Below are 18474 nucleotides of genomic sequence, written 5' to 3'. Positions count from 1 at the left end.
CTGGACTTTGCTTCTGCTGCCGAGACAGTCGGTTTACTCAACCATGCTGTGACACCGAGAAGCTGTCCTCTGTTCACTGGGACAAAGGCCATGTCACCTGAAATGAAGCTTTTTATGAGGGTATAACTCCTATCCCTGTCTCACCTTGGGGATAGCAGTGTCCCCTCTGTGGGCCTGTCGTCATCGTACTATTAGCATCAGGAAACTCGCCACTGGTGTGGGAGTCAAAATACTATGACAAATGTCCTCCTTTTGCTTTTCCTCCTTTACCAAGAGTTATAGAAAATATTTTGACAAGGGGAAGATTCCGGAACTAGGAACAGAGGGGGACGTTTAATCAAAACCCATTCTTCCAGGTAAGGAGTCAAAGAGACTACAGTCTGTAAGGCCCTCTAACTGCACACTTCTCTGTTCCGGCAAAATGACTCCCGGGCATCCAGCAGTCAAGACGCTACCTGTCAGCAAGGGGGCGGAGGGCAGGAAGTGAACCCTCACCACTGTCAAGGAACCTGAGGATTCAAATACGAATGAAGGCTGGGGGGGGGGAAGGGGGAGTCAAGCAAAGAAATGGAATACATCGAAACTGCCAATAGACCAGCGGTTCTCAACCTGCGGGTCGCGACCCTTTCACAGGGGTCGCCCAATTCATAACTGTAGCACAATGACAGTGATGAAGTAGAAACGAAAATAATGTGATGTGAGGGCTGGGGGGTCACCAGCACAGGAGGAACTGTATGAGAGGGTCGTGGCGTGAGGAAGGCTGGGAACCACTGCATAGGGGAAGGGGAGGACTCCTGAGACTGGTGACAAGGTGAGAGTGCCAAAGCTATTCCACCTCAAGGAGCTTCGACGTCATGAAGGATCCTAGCACGGATTGCCATCCGGGGAAAGAGTAATTGCCAATATTTACTTATGGACGTGTTTGTGTTTAACCAGGAAAAAAAATTTTTTTAACTAGGAAACATACCCAAAGTTGTCTGGCCCCAAGAGAAACCCCTTCCCATCACAGCTCCTCCCTTTGGCGACCTGGGAGACATCCTGGCTGGCTGAAGGGGACCTAGACTCCAGCTCCCAATAAGCAGGATAATGTGGCATCCACTTGCCTGGGAAGCCCAGGGAAGAGGCAGCCGGAAGCCAGTGCTGTAGATCCTTTGCAGCCGCCCTAGCTCCCATCCCTCTGGGCACTCAGCACCTGCTGCATGGAATTGCCCAGGAATTCCCTGCCATCGGAGTCTTCTGCCACTTCTAGGAGCCACACAGCCCCACGGGGCCTCTGTGGGAGGAGATTTTAGTCTTAAACCTACCTGTGGGGTCTCATCCACAGGAGCCTCTGAATAGGAGATGGAACATTGACTGGAAGCAGGCTGGCCGGGCCTTTAGATACTCAGCTTTGGGTGTTGGTGGGCCCTCCAGAGGAAGGGGAATCGTCCTCCAAGTGCTTCAGGAATATCCCAACCTGGCCCAGAGGGCCTCTGAGCAGCAAAGTAGGTCCCAGGCTGGATGTCACACTAACCAGCAGGTGCCGGGCTTGGGGTCCTGCCTTTTGGGTTGAGTGGGTTTCTGGCAGCGAAGGGGGTGAGGTCCTCGGGGAGCTTTAGCAGGTGTATAGTGGAGGGAAGTGGACAGAAAGACCAACTAGGAGAGGTACTTAGGGACCAGCTACGGTGCCCAGAAGAACCCACCACAGTGGCTGGGGCCCAGAGAATGTGTGAAGTGGGCCCCACAGGTATAGGAGGACCACACAGAATGCCTCTGGGCGACAGGCTGGGCCACACTCCAACACACACACACACACACACACAATACATACAGGGGACATAGGATGGTTGGGTCCTCAGAGGGCCAAGGGTCTGCCTCTGCAGGGGATAAGTGGGAACAGGGTCCTGAGTGGTGAAGACAGGGCCTGGGGTGACAGGGAGGGTCTGTCACCCTCATCCTCTGAGTTTGTTTTAAGTTCCCCCCATTGAGACCACTGATCTGGAATATCATCTTCTGACCGAAGGAGGTGCTCACAGGCCTAAGCAGGGCTGCTGGCATGTGGGGCACTTGAGGTGGAGGTTGGGGCAGGGATTTCCAGTGTCCTAGGACCCCAGGCTAGGTTGGAGTCAGGGTGACAGCCACAGAGAAGGCTGCATAGCTGGTGGGGAGGGAAGAGCTTCGGGCACTTCTGAGACAGGAGGGGGAGACAGAGGCCTGGTGTGAGTGAGCCATCTGATAGCTCTCAGAGGCTGCAGGTCCAGCCGGGCTGGGTCCCAGGTGTGGAGGCTTTGCTCTCTTTCCTGCAGGGCGCCCCTTCCCTGGAATGCAGTGGCCAACTTGACGGGAGGTACAACTGTCCTGCCTTGTCTTTCTTGGCCGCTGGCATCTGGACACCCGGGACACTGCCACCAAAATTCTACTTGGGGTGGCTGTCTTCTCTGCTCGTGAGCTGAGCCTGACCGAGCATGTTTATGTACGTCACCACCACTGAGTCTCCACTGTCCATTGGCAGGAGAGCTGGAGACACCCCTGTCTGTCCCTCAAAGGGCCCAGGTGAGGAAGGGGTCCTGGGCTGGAGGGGGAGGACTCCTCAAACGGCTCAGGGGAGTTGAAGGCTGGGAGCCTGGACACCTGGGACCAGGCTGGACTCAAGGTCTGGGCTGCCTCCTGTGGCCACATGGTGCTTCCAGCCGCCCAGCATCATTATCCGGCAGACCCCAGCACATCCTTAAATGAACTATGCGTGTGTTGGTTCAGAAAAATCTGGAAGGGAGTCTACTGAGCAAGAATTTTTAAGTGTCTGTGGAGACCATAGTGGTTGCCTCACCTACATTTGCTGGGTAACGGGCCCCATCTTCTCATCAGTGTGCATGTGCTGCAGGGACAGCTCTGTGGAGTGGCAAGGGTTGGCTTCTCCACGCGACTCCTCGCTGGGTGACTCTGTGCACACGTCTCACCCTCGTGGGGAGTGGGTGAGCCTAGGCCTGTTCTCATGGTCTGGGCAGAGGTGCTAGAGTGAAGGCACCAATACGTCCTCAACCATAAGCATGAGGTTTTTCTCTGGACAAATGGAATCGGGAGGCCCTCCAAGGATCAGTGGCTCACCCAAGGGCCAAAGGACAGGGCGGCAGCCAGAGCCTAGAGGGTCCCACTGCCCCACACAACAGCGGAGCATGACGTCCAGGTGCCTCTTGTGCACAAAAGAGAGTTGGAACCAGAGACTGATCTATGCAAGAACTGAGGGGTGAAAAATAAAATGAAAATGAGTGACACCAGGGATTTTTTAGAGGGAATGGATTTCACTTTTAATACAGGAAAGGGTAGAAAGTTATATAAACACAGTCAGATGAAGCAATTACTTTCCTCACGTCAACCAGATCTGATAACTCAATTCCAAATATTTAGATTTCTGCACCAGCTGGCCTTCCCAAATCTATTTAGGCAGCATCTGGAGTCTTGGACAGAGGTCATTGGTCAGGCACTATGGAGCTGGTGGGGCTCTTCACAGTCTTTCAGACTCTCTGCTTGTCTGGCCTCCTTGTCCTCATTGCCTTGACATGGGTCAAAAAGAGGAGCCAGCTGCCCCCGGGACCCACACCACTGCCCTTCCTGGGAAACTTGCTGCAAGTCAGCATAACTGACACCTATCAATCTTTCCAGAAGGTGAGTCTGTTTCCCTCCCCTTGGGCAGAGAAGAACATGGTTGTCGCTGCCTGGGCACTGCTGTGTGTTGGCCTAGGGTCTCTATCAAGCGTGTCCTGTTTTAGCCCATCGTTGCAGCCACTGTGTTGATACATTTCCCTGAAGTTGCCCCTTTTTGGCTGAGCCTCTAATTCACCAAGCATGATTCACTTTGTGGAGACTGGCCTGTCCTCATAACATCACCAAAGAATGTCAGACAGTCTCACAATCCGCATTTCTAAAGAGTATTCTGCCTGGGCCTCCCCGAAGAGAGATGCGATTTTTCTTCTAGCAGTGGGCAATCATTCAGTCTTCTTCATCAATGACACAATGCAAATAAACGCATTGGCTCTTGCTTAGTGTCTATCAGGCTTTCGCCATGCCTATGAAGCCAAGTGACACCCTGGCTCCCCTCACCACATCCGAGAGATCAATTTCCTCAATGTGCTGTGTCATTTGATTCACAGCCTTCTGCTCTGATGGCCGCTGACCGTAGATCCAAGTACGATGGAAGCTTTGACAGCTTCAGTCAAATCTCTGTTTAACATAAGTCCGCGACTGCCGCACATGTGAGGATTTGGGCTGTCATTACACTGAGTTGTATAGCCCACCCTGAAGGCTGTAGTTGTTGCATGAGTAAGTGCTTCGAGTCCTATGCCCTTTCAGCAAGCAAGGTTGTGTCACGTGTGTGTTGTAGGTTGTTCAGGAGCTTTTCCCCCTATCCTGACAGCTCAAATGTCTTCATATAGTCTAGTTGTTTAGATTACATGCTCAGCCTAAAGATAAAATAAGTATGGGGAAAGAGTACAATGCTGTCATGCGCCATTCCCAATTTTAAGCCCTATAATATCCACTTCTGAAAGTTATTATGCTGTAATCTGAAAATACTAGTAGCACCAATTTCTGGTATATTGGAACTCCACATACTAATGATGAAAATTTGGGAATCATAGTCCCGTAAATTCTTAATCACAAAGGCACTTACATTGAAACTGCTTACAACTCAGAGCCTCGAGATCTTGAAGTCTTGGGATTTCTGAAATGTCATATTGCAGACAGAGAATGGAATTTGGCGTTCATCGAATCCAGATCCACTGTTTCACAGATCAGAGAATTAAGAATGGAGGTGATGACACCAGGCCTCTATGGATCACAGGACACCGAGCTTCTGTGTTTTTTTCCTCAATAGTCGTTTCAAATCCAGTGTCCTCTCTTGGTTCTTTTTATCTTCACCGGTCTCCCCTGAAATCACCACTCCTACAATCCTTGATTGGCCTAATCTCTGACCAGCATCCTTCTCTTCTTCTCGCCTCCACTCTCAGCTCAAGGAGAAATATGGACCGGTGTTCACTGTGTACATGGGGCCCAAGCCAGTGGTTGTTTTATGTGACTATGACGCAGTGAAGGAGGCCTTTATAGGCCAAGCAGATAATTTCAGTGGCCGTGGAGAAATGCCTTCCCTGAGTAAGAGCAGCAAAGGTCATGGTATGTAACAACAAAATAATAACAATAGGCAGGTTTATAATGTCCCTTCCGATGTCCCAGGTTCTTTGATAAGAACTCCCCCTCTGTAATTACACTGACTCTCCAATAGAACTATTGATGTTGAACTATATTTTCAAATAAAGAAACTGTGTAAAGCTGGTTTAGCTAGAGAAAAAAAAAACAAAACAGTGACATTCATGATATATGTAATAAGTGACTTAATATCCATATATCATCCCAACCCAGTCTAACTCAAGTCCACGGGTCTGATGCTAGCCAGAAATCTCTGAGGTGTACTTACCTGAAAGCCAATGACACCGAAAGGTAAAGCAGGGTTCGGGGAGACCAAGGTCAGTAGGCACGTGTCGGAGCTCGGGCAGCTCAGAGGTTGACTCCTAGGGTCAGCAGCCCAGTGGTGCCATTCTTGAAGGCAGCTACATAGTCCTAGCAAGGAGCAAGGTGAGACGCAAGTAAGGAGGGAGAAGTTCTCACAGCTTCTCTTGTGAAAAGGCCACCCCCCCAAGGAAGCATCATCAGGCTGTGACCTAATTGACAGGCTAGATTCCACACCTATACAAGTGCAAGTTGACATAAAATCAAATGCCAGAGACAACCCCTTGACAACTTGATGCTTTTTATGAAACTCTTTAACTGCACATAATCACCAAAGACAATAATACGATTTTATTTTCACTTAACATGAGACAGTGAAAATGTGCGCAACTGAAACACACCAGCACCATTTAAACCTTCTATAAGTGAGCTAACCTAAAATATTCTATGCCTAACAATGACAGTCTTATGAACCCTACACCTGAATACTATAATCCTATCAACACTTTCCACATCCACGAATGTTGTGAACCAGCTACTCCATCCCTTTATCTCCTCTCCCCTCCCAACCCACCCCCCCCCAGGCTGATTTGGGGTATCCAATTTCTAAAATGTCTGTTTCTAACAATTCAGTGCTCTGAGGAGACAAGCATGTTCTCTGATGTGAACAATTGTGAACAATGTTCATTGCAATTGGAATCGTGTGTGTCTGCATTCATGAGAACAGGTCAAATCCATCAAGTTTCTCTATCAAGTCAGCAAGCAATATGCATCATCAGCTCACAGGGTCAAATGCTTTCTTCTTCATCTGGGCCAGTTCTGGTCATCTCAGTCCTACTCATCCCAGGCTAGGCCTATGGGTGCTGTAGCAAGCTAAGGAGCCCCCCACACAACTCCCACCCAACACCCACCAATTTCAGACCTCTGATCCTTTCATGCATTCTCAACAAACCGTGCCCCATGAGCTAGGTCAGGTCATGGTTGTAAGATTCCTTACAAAGCAGTCAGCCCACTTGCGTATCTCCTCTCATCCTTGGGAACCAGGCCCATACAACAGTGGCCAGACTCAACCCATCTCTTCATTGCTGTGTGTCCCCTGGTCCCACTCAAGAGAATGAATCCAGGTAGTCAACTAGCATTTCAGGTTGTCTACAGACTCCCTTTAACTTTGCAGCCCAGGTGCATCCACGGGCAAACTGCTTACCAAAGCCACCTTTTTTCCCCCTTCAGGCTCCCAATCGTTCCAGTGGCATGATTTTCAAAAGCAAATATCCTGACACACAAGTCACTGGATGGGGCTTACCTTTCCTAAGCCTTCTACTTTGGCTTCATACAAAAGTCCATTTCCTCCAGGAAACTCCTAATGACCCCTTACAAAGATCCAATTGTAAAGGCTGAAGACAGTCGGCTTATCGGCTCTTTCTAAAAATAATTTTACAATATTTATTTCTATCACACATTATGTCAATAACAGTAGGTAGGAAAAATTGGTATAATCCTAGTTCAGCCAGATCCTGAACACAATTCTTGTGAAAACACTCAGATTCAATCCATTATTTATCTAGGCCAGTGGTTCTCAACCTTACTAATGCCGCAACCTTTTTATACAGTTCCTCGTGTAGTGGTCACACCCCAACCATAAAATTATTTTCTAATTTTATTCTCAGAAAATGATTTTCATCACTGTCATTTTGCTACTGTAATGAATCGAGTGGCCCCTGTGAAAGGGTCATTTGACGCCCAAAGGGGCCTTGACCCAGAGGGTGAGTACCGCTGCTTTAGGTCACCCCACTCATATGCGTGTGACTCTGGGCTCCTAACGAGGGGACGAGTCCGCAGGTCCGACTCTAGGATGCATTGTGAGTAAGTCGCCTCAGGAAAGTCTATGAGCGCCAGGACGCCCCTGACCTGCAACTTAACATCCATTTCAGAGCGGAGTCACCAGAGGCAGTTCCTAGGAATCCAAAGTTTCACTTCCCATGTCATTTCCAGAAACAAATGAGTGAACTATGTGGCCATACTAGGACCTCCTCTGACTAGCCAAAGGACAAAGAAAATGCAACTCGACCCAACTGCCACACCTCCACTCCCCAGCTTCCTGTTTTGTGTCTCTAGCACACTCCACGGCACCAAGTGTGTCAGGCTGGGTTGTCTAGATAAACCAAACGATTGACGCTCGTACATGTTTAAGAAAGAACTTCACATCAAGAAGGCATCCCAGTACTATTCAAGTCCATAAGTCCAATTGTTGGAGGGGCCCTCTACGGACGCATGTAGCCAAAGGCCAATGGCACAGAAAAGCGAAACAGGATGCAGGGGGATCACAGGCGAGCAGGTGCAGCATTGCATGCATCCAAAGTCGGTGGAAACGTGGCAGGATGCCAACAGCTCCCAGCTCGGCGCCCAGGGCCAACATCACACTTGGAGCTGCCCCTGAAGGCACACAGCATCTCAGCAAACAGAGGGGCAGAAAGAAAAAGGATGGAGAAATTCTCACTCTCAGTCTTGTAGAAAAGGCCACACACCCCTCCCCCAAAGAGGCATCATCAGCCTTTGACGCGATTAACAGGTTGGACTCTAACCTTACACATTCCTCCAAATTCAAGTTAACCTAAAATCAGTCGTCACAGATAAAAACTTTCAGGAATGATCACCTTGTGAGGGGGTAGCAAGACCAGCATTTAGACGCAATGTGTTGGCTCCAGAGTGCCTGCTGTGTTACAGCTGGCCTACCTGTTTATAGAGAAATGATTTTCCTTGTGTATCAACTCAAGTTCCCTCATGTTTTTCCAAAACATGTGTTCAACACATAAAATCCTGCATTCCCCAGGTTCATGCATGCATTGATAGTTACTCAGGCATGTCTAGTTACACCTACCCTTCAACATTAAAGGGCTGCAAAGCCTTCATTCTATCAATCCACATACATACGTACATACATACATACTTCTCTTAAGATAGCTTGGCTTTCACTGTATACTTGACTCAAACTCCCACCCAAAGATCCACTCATCCATTATTATTGCTGTCCAAGTATCTATACATCTAGGCATGACCTTCCACTTATCTTCTCATTTAACTATCCTTCCATGAATTCATTCATTTGCTTGTTAACCTTTCCAATTCGTTACCCATTCAGCTCACAAATAATGACATACTAACACTTCACCCTTTTGTGACTGCTTTATTCTTCCATAAACACCTAAATCCAGCCATAAACTCTCCCTTTTATCCAAAATTCTTCCTGCCTGATACTTCTTCCACTTTCCGAATATTCGTGCACATCTTGAAATCTCTACATGCTGTTTTTTTTTTAGTGAGGCAGCAAGGTGCTGGATGGGGGAAGGGAGCTGTTTGGGTTGTGGGAGATTGAGAGGAAGGAGCAATGGAGAGAAAAGGAAGTGCAAGACAAGAAGGATCCATGAGAATATAAGTTGGGAAACTCTAAACACATCTAACTGAATGACCCCACTTTTGTGTATGTACCTTAATAGGCAGGCCTGAGCCGTGTGTATGCATCGGTGTACGTCTAGAGAACACAAGAAGGATAGAGACAAAGCAGTGCTCCCTGTGACATTCTGTCCATCGCTGCCTTATTCTCCTGATGCAGCCGCCAATTATTTGTCCAGATCCCTGTCACTGGGTATCTTCAGAGTATCTCCTAGTTCTTTCTAGTCTGATTCCCTTTCATGTCCCAGAGAGTGGGCACCTTGGTCTTCTAACCTGTCTGAGACATTAGGAAGGTAGCCCCAGAGACCACATCCTTCTTACGGCCCAACACAGAATAGGGAAATAGAAAGGGAGGCCAGGCAATGGCCTGACGCTGAGATCCTGACAGGTGTCTCTATGGCCAACGGAGAACGATGGAGGACTCTGCGCCGCTTCTCCCTGGCTGTCCTCCAGGACTTTGGGATGGGAAAGCGAAGCATTGAGGAGCGGATCCAGGAAGAGGCTGGATACTTAATGGAGACATTACGGAAGACTAATGGTATGGCGACTGAGCTCAGCCGGGGAAAGACAAGCCATGGTGGGAGGAATCATTTAAGGGGAGTGGATTGTTATAATATGGGTTTAGGATTCACAGATTTTTTCTCCCCAGGTAGGTTCGATGTTAAACATGAACAGGAAAGACTTTTTATGACATTCCTCTCAAGGGCATCTGCATCTCAAGGGATCTTAGAGAGTCTGTGAGCCCCTGGTGTTAGATACATATTTGGAGAGGGTGGATATCTGAGCCCTTTTACTAGACACATACAAATTGATTTTATTTTAAAAGGAGTCCAATCCTCAGCCAAAAGTAAGGGCAGAAGCCACTGAGTTTTAGAGAAAAGACAGAGGCTGGGAAGTACCAAGAAAAAGTAAATTAAAAGGGAAATTTTTTTTCTAAAAAACCCCCCCCAAAACAGGGACTCTGGATACTTTGAAAAATCTATGAGAGCCGTTAAATGTCCTTATAGCTTCATATATCTTTTTCAAACTTGTATACACTAGTATGTACATTTTTTTCTGGGAAAGGTATCCCAAAATCTATGGACAAGACAACAACATTCTATTGTACGAAGGTAGCCTGACGTTTAAGGATAATATATATACATATATATTATCCTTAAATAAATATATATATATATATTTAATTCAAGGATCATTTGTTGGCCTTTAGGAGTGTTTTCCAGTCCAGTTTGTTGGGGCATCACACCCTGGCCCCAGAGTCCACTTTCAGCATTCCCTGGGGACCTTGCCACTCCATTCCCTTGCTGTTCCGCTGCACTCCCCCAGTGCTTTGTCTCGGTGTGCTGGGATCGGGTTGGCCACAATTCCCACACTGTGTCTCCAGTGCCCTCCCTTGCAGGGCCATGGGTCAGTGAGGGACGTCATATTCCATAGTGGGGCTGGCCATGCGGTCCTCTCTGTGGAGTGGCTGCAATAATTGGGGTCATCATCCTCAATATTTAATAGCCCAAAAGGAATCAAGAGGAGCGCTAGAACAAGCGTCCCATCAATCTTTTTTGGTCCATATGTATCTTACATGTACTTTCCTCCCAAGTCTGTGACAAACACATAAAAGAAAAGTATTACCAAGGCCCTATATCATTTTCAAGTGTATAAAGCATGCCAGGTGATGGCATAGTAATTAATTTAAAAGGCATCACTCTACCGAATCGTGGAAAATCAATGAAGTGTTTATTCAACCAGTGTGCGAATTTACAAATCAAGTCTAAAAACACAAATTATGAAGTGACGCACACACGCTATTAAGCCAGTCTTCAATACAGTAAATCCACATCTCATGATCTTCCTAATTCTCTACAACGGCCACAATTCTGTCCATCAGGCGCACCCATCAAGACCACCTTCTTCATTAGAGGCACGGTGTCCAATGTCATCTGCTCTATCCTTTTCGGACACCGCTTTGACTACAAAGACAAGCAGTTCCTAAGACTACTGGAGCTGACAAAGGAGATTTTCATTGAGATCAGCTCACCCTGGACACAGGTGCCCACCACCCCTTGTCTGCCTACCTTACCCCAAATCTCAGTTACCTAAACGCCTGCGTAAACCTGGTTTCATTAATTATCTCCACAACCCAGGAACAAATGACTCAATCTGCCCAAGACTCCAATATGCCCATGTCTCACACCTCGCTCTCGATTCTAGCCGAGCTTTGGGATTCTAACTCAATTCCAGTGGGCCCTAAAAATTAACAGGTTGTCTGCTCTATCCTCTATAGCTAGCTGATATGTATTGGGATATCATGCAATATTTTCCTGGAAGACACAAGAGAAGCTACTATCTGATAGAGGAACTGAAGGACTTCATTGTCTCTAGGGTCAAAATCAAGGAATCATGCTTTGACCTCTCAAATCCTCAGGATTTCATTGACTGCTTCCTCATCAAGAAGCAACAGGTACCTGTCCCCTCCTGCCAGGCTTTCCTCAATCCCTGGGTCTTGCCACAATAAAGCCACTCCTCAACAGATTGGGGGCAAGCAAGCAAGTATTTTCTCACATGATTTACTACTATTTAGAAATCAAGATAGACACCAACCATAACAGTATTAACCTTGACCTTTTAAAGATAAGTTATGGAATTTTTTAAGTCTTGCAATTCTGTTTACTGTTTGTCTTGCATTTAGGAGGAAAGTAACCCCAACACAGAATTCAACCACAAGAATCTGATTGCCATCATTTTCGACCTCTTCTTTGCCGGCACAGAAACAGTGAGCATCACTCTCCAGTATGGAATCCTGCTGCTCATGAAGCATCCCGAAGTACAAGGTACACATCCTCCTTCGCGTGTGTCCTTGGTGCCCCTGCTCCCAACAGGAGGAAGACAGGATCTTCAAACCTTAGACCCTCTTGCTATCATGGGTACAGAAATCTTGGAATCTCTGCTACAGGGGGTCCTTTAATTAAACCCTGTACTTGATGCCTGTGTTGGTTTCCAAACACTCAGTTCCGCCAACCAGTACAAGATTGATTACAATATAGTCCTGCAGGTCAGAATTCTCAAAGGGCCCTCATTGAGTGAGAAGCTAGAGGGGAGAATCAGATTCTTTGCCTTCGTCAGCTGCTGGGGTTGCAATGCTGAGGTCCTGGGCACATGGTCCATTCCCTCATCTCCAAAGCCAGCAGTGACCCTCTCCTAATCTTATTCCGTTTTTATTCTAACATCCCTCTAACACTAACTTTCTATCCTTCTTATAAGGACATTGATGATTTCATTATGGACCACTTCGATAATCTAGAACAGCCTGACCATCTGAAGACCCTCAGTTTTATTGCATCTGTTAAAAATAACTTGTGATCGAAGTAATGTTTACAGGTTATGGAGACTAGGGGGTATATATTTCAGGTGGTCCTTATTCTGCTGACCACAGTGCCAGAGCTAAGTAGAATCTCAATCTAAATTCTGAAGTATTTACCTCTCATAATCACCTCCCAAAAGGGCTATCTGGCCAGTTTGAGGGACTACCAAGGTGAGGGTTTCATGTTCATGTGCAAGAAATAGCCCCCAAATTAGCCCCTTTCTTTGCTAATAACGTTTAAAAGGATTTTTTGAAATAATGGAAGACTGATTTGATTTTTTTAGTTTTATAGACTCACCACCCGTGTCCTAATTTGTCTTTTTTCATAATGAACAATAAGCCATTTATCCCACACCTTCCATACTCGTCCTACAGTGCTCACCTAACAACATACCACAGATTAGGTAGATTAAGCAGCAGAGGTCTGTTCGCTCACCCTTCTGGGTTCCAGAAGTCTAATTCAGGGTGCCAATAGAGTCTTGCTCGCATAGAAGGCTCATGGGCAGGTTTTTTGTTTGGTTGGATTTTTTGTTTTCCAAAAAGCAAGTGAGACTGCCCCTTGGCGGTTTCTAGGATGATCAAGGGTAGGGAATTGCAAAAGCAGGCATCTACAGTTTATCTTGGATGATAAACAAGAGTTTTTCATTGCCAAGTGCTGAGTGAGCTTTCATTCTGAGAAGGAGACCATGATCCACATAAGTGTGGAGACCACTTCTCTAAGGGAAGACCTATCCTTGTTTCTTGAAGTTTCTGGTAGCAATAGGAATTCATTGGTTTTAAGCACCTATTTCCAATCTCTGACGTCATCACCACCTAAACATCTTCCTTCTGTGCTTCTGTGTGTCTCATCTCCTGTTCTTGTAGGGGCACCAGCCAGCCTGCCTTACAGCCCACCCTGTTCCAGTATGACAACATGCTAACCTGACTACTCACATCCACAAAGAACTTACTTCCAAAGAAGGTCATATTCACAGCTACCAGGCAGGGGGACTTCTATGCCTCTTTTTAAGGCATGCAATTGAACCCATAACACCTTTCCTGGGCAGGCAAAATCAGAGTTACTTGCACATTGAAGGGGATGTAACCCTTTCATATTGATGATCTTAATAAAAGCAACGTACCAGCTTTCAAGATGACGCAAAAAGAATCACTTGATTTGCCCAAGGCACTACTTGTGAAAGTTACACAAAGGCAACTCCACCAAAGAAGCTTTTCTTACTATCCCATTTGCTTCAATGCCTCCTCTCTGTCTTGGCTGCTTCTCTTTCTTTTTCTGCAAAAAAAAAAAAAAAGGTTTATGAAAACCCAGCTCAGATGATGTTGTTGTCCAGCTCTTGAGGCTTCCATGCTTACCGAGTGCGTTCAGGTTTCAAACTGAACACCCATATTGGCATTCCAGGTTTCAGACTGTCTTCCTCCCGAGGGTCTGATGAGCAGTCTTTGGGCACCACCGATGTGCCACATGTTAAGTCAGAAAGAGGTCCTCTTCAATCATGGTGAGAGCTCTCAGAAGGCACTCACTGTCTGCTGGAGACAGGACCCTTCCTAGCATCTATATTTGGCCTCATAAGTAAAGAGAAAACCCAAACACCAACTCCCATTTCTCTGTGTCCTCCCGGGCTATGTTTCCAACTTGTTCTAGCCAAGGTCCATGAAGAGATCAATCAGGTGATCGGGACTCATCGGACACCCAGTGTGAAAGACAGGGTCAAGATGCCCTACACAAACGCCGTGATCCATGAGATACAGAGATTAATCATTTTTTCATCGATGGGTGTCCCCCACAAAGTCATCCGGGATACTCATTTTAGAGGCTTCCTTCTGACCAAGGTGGGTTTGCACTATCCCCCCACCCCCAATTGTTCTGTCTTCTCTAAGTACTGCTCTTCCTCTCTATATCCCTACCTTCCTCCACTACATGGAATAGTCCCTAACTCTCCCTTCTCCAATTCAGGGCACCAAAGTGCTTCCTATATATTCTATGGCCCATCGAGACCCCAAGAACTTTCGCTTCCCAGATACCTTCTACCCACAACACTTCTTGGATGAGCAGGGCGGTTTCAAGAAGAATGAGGCCTTTGTGTCTTTTGGCTCTGGTAGGTTGTGTTGACCTGGCCTCTCCCAAGAACATCCCCAAACCCTTGGTCCATCTAGCAATTTGACCATAAGACAAGTCTTGCCAAGTAATGAGTTCTCTAAATAGGCATACTGAATTACACATCTCCTAAGTATGCACTATTGTGACCTCTGATGCGGTTTGGGGGCATCTGAGGATATGAGAGGTAATCTGACCCCAACACCTGACCTCACCCCTTTCTGTACCATTATCTTATGCAATTTGGAGCCAACCAATTATCCTCCCTTTTGTTCACAGGAAAGAGAGCCTGTCTGGGCGAGGCCCTGGCCCAAATGGAACTCTTTCTGTACTTCACCTCCATCCTTCAGAGCTTCTCCCTGCGTCCTCTAGTGCCACCAGCCGACATCGAAATCACCCTTGAAGTCTTCAGACCTGGCAAAAATCCCACTACCTATGAGGTCTGCCTTGTGGCCCGTTGAGGGCTCGCTGTGGGCCACAGTGAGCAGTGGTCTAAAACAGTGTCTGCCTAATGGTACCCGTTTCAATAAAGTTCCAGAGTGTCCATCAAAGACACTCCTCATGACTGGTGTGAAGCAGAGTTCAAACAAGATTACCTTGAAGATACAAAGCCGGACAGCTTGTACATTCAGCAGAACATGACGATCCAATTCAGCATTTCTGCCAAAGTGTATTTGCCTCTCATAATCATCTCCTGCTACGCTCTGCTTCCATCATATTCTTCTTCCCTATTGTTTGTGTGTGTTTATGTGGTCCTGTTGTCTCTTCTCGTTAAGTGCCATCAAACTGGTCTGACACAATAGTGACAAAACACTGTCTAGCTGTTGTGATGTCAATCCCCAGCACTTCAGCCACGATATCAATCCATCTTGTCAAAGGAACTCCTTTTTGTCACTGCCTCTCTGCTTTGCTAAGCTTTATCTGCTTCTCTAGAACCTGCTCTCTCCTGATAATGTCCAAATATAGGACACAAAGGCTTGCTTCTAAGACAAAGGCATTCTAGCTTCTAAGGAGCATTCTGACTGTACTTTTAATAAGCTCTTAGCAGTTCATAATACTTTAATGTTCTTCACCAACACCATAATTCAAATGCTTTCATTCTTCTTTAGCCTTCTTTATTCAAAGAACAACGTTCATGTACATATGAGTCCATTGAAAATACCATCCATGAGTTGAGAATGAAGAGGGTCAGAACAGAGACCCAAAACCCATCTGTAGAAAATGGGACATTCCCTCACACACAGAAGGGTCACAAGGAAGAGATGAGTCAATCAGGGTGCAGTATACAAATGAATCACAGAATAGTCCTGTTTCCTTAAGGCTTCATCACCCCCCAAACACACACCACTATCATGACCCCAGTCCTGCCTTTCACTGAAGGCTAGACCAAAGCTCGTACACAGGTACAGATAAGAGATAAGAGCTCATGATACACTGAATACAGGAACAGTAATGGGAGTAGCGATACCAGGAGTATAGGGGGAAGGTGGGGGAGGTGGTGAGAAGGGGGAAACCTATCACAATGTCTAACACATAAGCACACCCCACACCCCAGGGGGATGAACAACAGAAACTGTGTAGGAATGGAGACAGTGGTTGGTGTAAGATATGAAAATAATAATCATTTATGATCTATGAAGGTGGGAGGGAGGAGGGAAAGGAAAAAGGCAAACTAATACAAAGGGCTCAAATAGAAAGTAAATGTTTAGAAAATAATGATGGCAACATATGGTACAAATATGCTTGATAGAATTGATGTGTGGATTGTTATAAGAGCTGATGGAGCACCCCATAAAATGATCTTTTTGTACACTGGTACAGATAGGAACCGGAAGCACAGGGAGTCCAGGACAGATGAACTCTTCAGGACCAGGGATGAGAGTGGTGATACAGGGAGGGTGGAGGGAAGGTGGGACTGATCACAAGGATCTACATATAACCCCCTCCCTTGGGGACAGAGAACAGAAAAGTGGGTGGAGGGAAATGTCAGATGGTGTAAGATATGACAGTAATAATAATAATTTTTAAATGATCAAGGATTCGTGAGGAAGGAGGGAAAAAATGGGGAGCTGATCCCAAGGGCTCAAGTAGAAAGCAAATGTTTTGAGAATGATGATGGATGGATGGATGGATTGGCATAAGAGTTGCACAAGTCCCCAATAAAAAGATTAAAAAAAATTTAAGGTGGGCATAAAGATCGTATCCTTTTATCATACTTATTCAATATGTATGCAAATTAAATAACCCGAAAATCTGGATTGGATCAAGAACTCGGCACCAGGATTGTAGGAAGGCTGACTACCTTCCGTAGGCAGATAACACAATGTTGCTTGCTGGAAGTGAGGAGAGCTTCAAACACATTCTAATGAAAACAAAAGACTACGTACAACCTTCAGTATGCATTACAACTCAGTGTACAGAAAACCCAACTCCTCACCCCTGGACCAATAAGCAACATCGTGATTACCAGAGCAAGTGCTGAAGTTGTGAAAGATGACATTTTACTTGGATCCGCAATCAACGTTCATGGAAGTAGCGGTCAAGAAATCGAACAATGTGTCACACTGGGAAACTCTGCAGCACAGTACCTTTTTGAAGAATTAGAAAGCAAAGATGCTACTTTGAGAACTAAGGTTTGTCTGATCTACGCCATGATGTTTTCCATGATGGCATGTGCAAGTGAAAGTTGTACAATGAATAAGAAAGACTGCAGGGGAAATCATGTATTATTTGAATTAGAGTATTGGTGAAGAATATTGAAAGAACCATGGACTACCAGAAGAAGCTAACGGATCTTGGAATACGTACAGCCAGGATGCTCCTTAGATAGATAAACTTCATTTCACGTTCTTTTGGCATGTTATAAGGAGAGACCAGCTCCTGGGAAAGGTAATATAGAGCAGCAGGTCTCAACCTGTGGGTCATTTGATCCCCAAAGGGGGACCCTTTCACAGGGGTCACCCGATTCATAACAGGAGCAAAATGACAGTGATGAAGTAAAAGCGAACATAATTTTATAGTTGGGGGAATCATCACGATATGAGGAACTGTATTCAAGGGTCACAACATTAGGAAGGTTGAGAAACACTGCTTTAGAGAATGACCCTCAACAAGATACGCTGACACCATTTTATTCCCATTCAATTAGTCGCCAGATACTTACAGGACATTCATTCCGTCCAAACAACAGGGGTTGGGCAGAAAATATGGTATGATCTATCAAGAGGATCAGGAGGGGGAAAATCCAATTGAGAAATAAAGAGACCATATGATGTCAAATAGGCATGAACACTAGAGAATGAATCAAAGAAAGTACTAGAATCAAGAACTAGCAGTGAAAGAGGAAGACAACTCAAGAGTGGTGTTTTCCTTGTGGAGAGTTGAGTCAACTACCGCTCATAGCCACCCTCTGAAGGAAGCACTGCCCAGTCCCAGACCAACCTCATGCCAGTCTGAGTCACTGGGTCAGTCTCTCTTGTCAAAGGTCTTCCTCTTTTTTGCCGATCCTCTGCTTTGCCAAGTCCTGTCAGGGGCTGCTCTCTCCTGCCAACCTGCCCAAAGAACATGAGGCGAAGTCTGGCCATCCTTGCTTCCAAGGGTCATGATGGCTGTACTTCTTCCCAGACAGGTCTGTTTGTTCTTTTGGCCATCCATGGTATATTCACCATTCTTTGGTGACATCATAAATCAAATGCATCCATTCTTCTCCGGTCTTCTTTGTTATCTAGCTTTTGCATGGTTATGATACAATCTAAAATACCTGAGATGATTGGCCAAGAAACATCTCTCTGCAGAAACTAAATGTCAAATATGTCTTAAGTATTATGAAATAGCCTGTCTCAAGACATAGGGGGAGAACTTTTTAGGTTACAGGGACAGTTACTATAATATTAGGAGCCCTGGTGGCATAGTGGACTATGTGTTGGGTTATTAACCAGAAGGTCAGCAGTTCAATATCAAGAACTTCCCTATAAGACAAAGATGATGCTTTTTACTCCCATAAAAAATCGGTTCTGAAAAAACAACGGAGTTCTCCTCTGCTCTGTAGGGGGACTATGAGTCGGACTCACTTTCATGGCCGTGAGTTGTAGATTGC

At 46.0% G+C, this 18474-nt stretch overlaps 1 protein-coding gene across 1 annotated transcript; it reads left to right on the top strand.

Annotated features, from left to right (window-relative positions):
• The first annotated feature begins 3462 nt into the window (after positions 1–3462).
• Positions 3463–14839, top strand: LOC142431910 (cytochrome P450 2G1-like). The gene is made up of 9 exons (XM_075536909.1): positions 3463–3642; positions 4983–5145; positions 9317–9466; positions 10811–10971; positions 11207–11383; positions 11612–11753; positions 13926–14113; positions 14238–14379; positions 14658–14839. The coding sequence occupies exons 1-9, from the start codon at positions 3463–3465 to the stop codon at positions 14837–14839; spliced, it is 1485 nt and encodes a 494-aa protein (XP_075393024.1).
• The last annotated feature ends 3635 nt before the right edge of the window (positions 14840–18474 follow it).

Source organism: Tenrec ecaudatus, chromosome 18 (assembly GCF_050624435.1).
Source record: "Tenrec ecaudatus isolate mTenEca1 chromosome 18, mTenEca1.hap1, whole genome shotgun sequence".
Lineage (NCBI taxonomy): Eukaryota > Metazoa > Chordata > Mammalia > Afrosoricida > Tenrecidae > Tenrec > Tenrec ecaudatus.
Note: the sequence above shows the minus strand (reverse complement) of the source record. Positions and strands in the feature narration are given on the sequence as shown.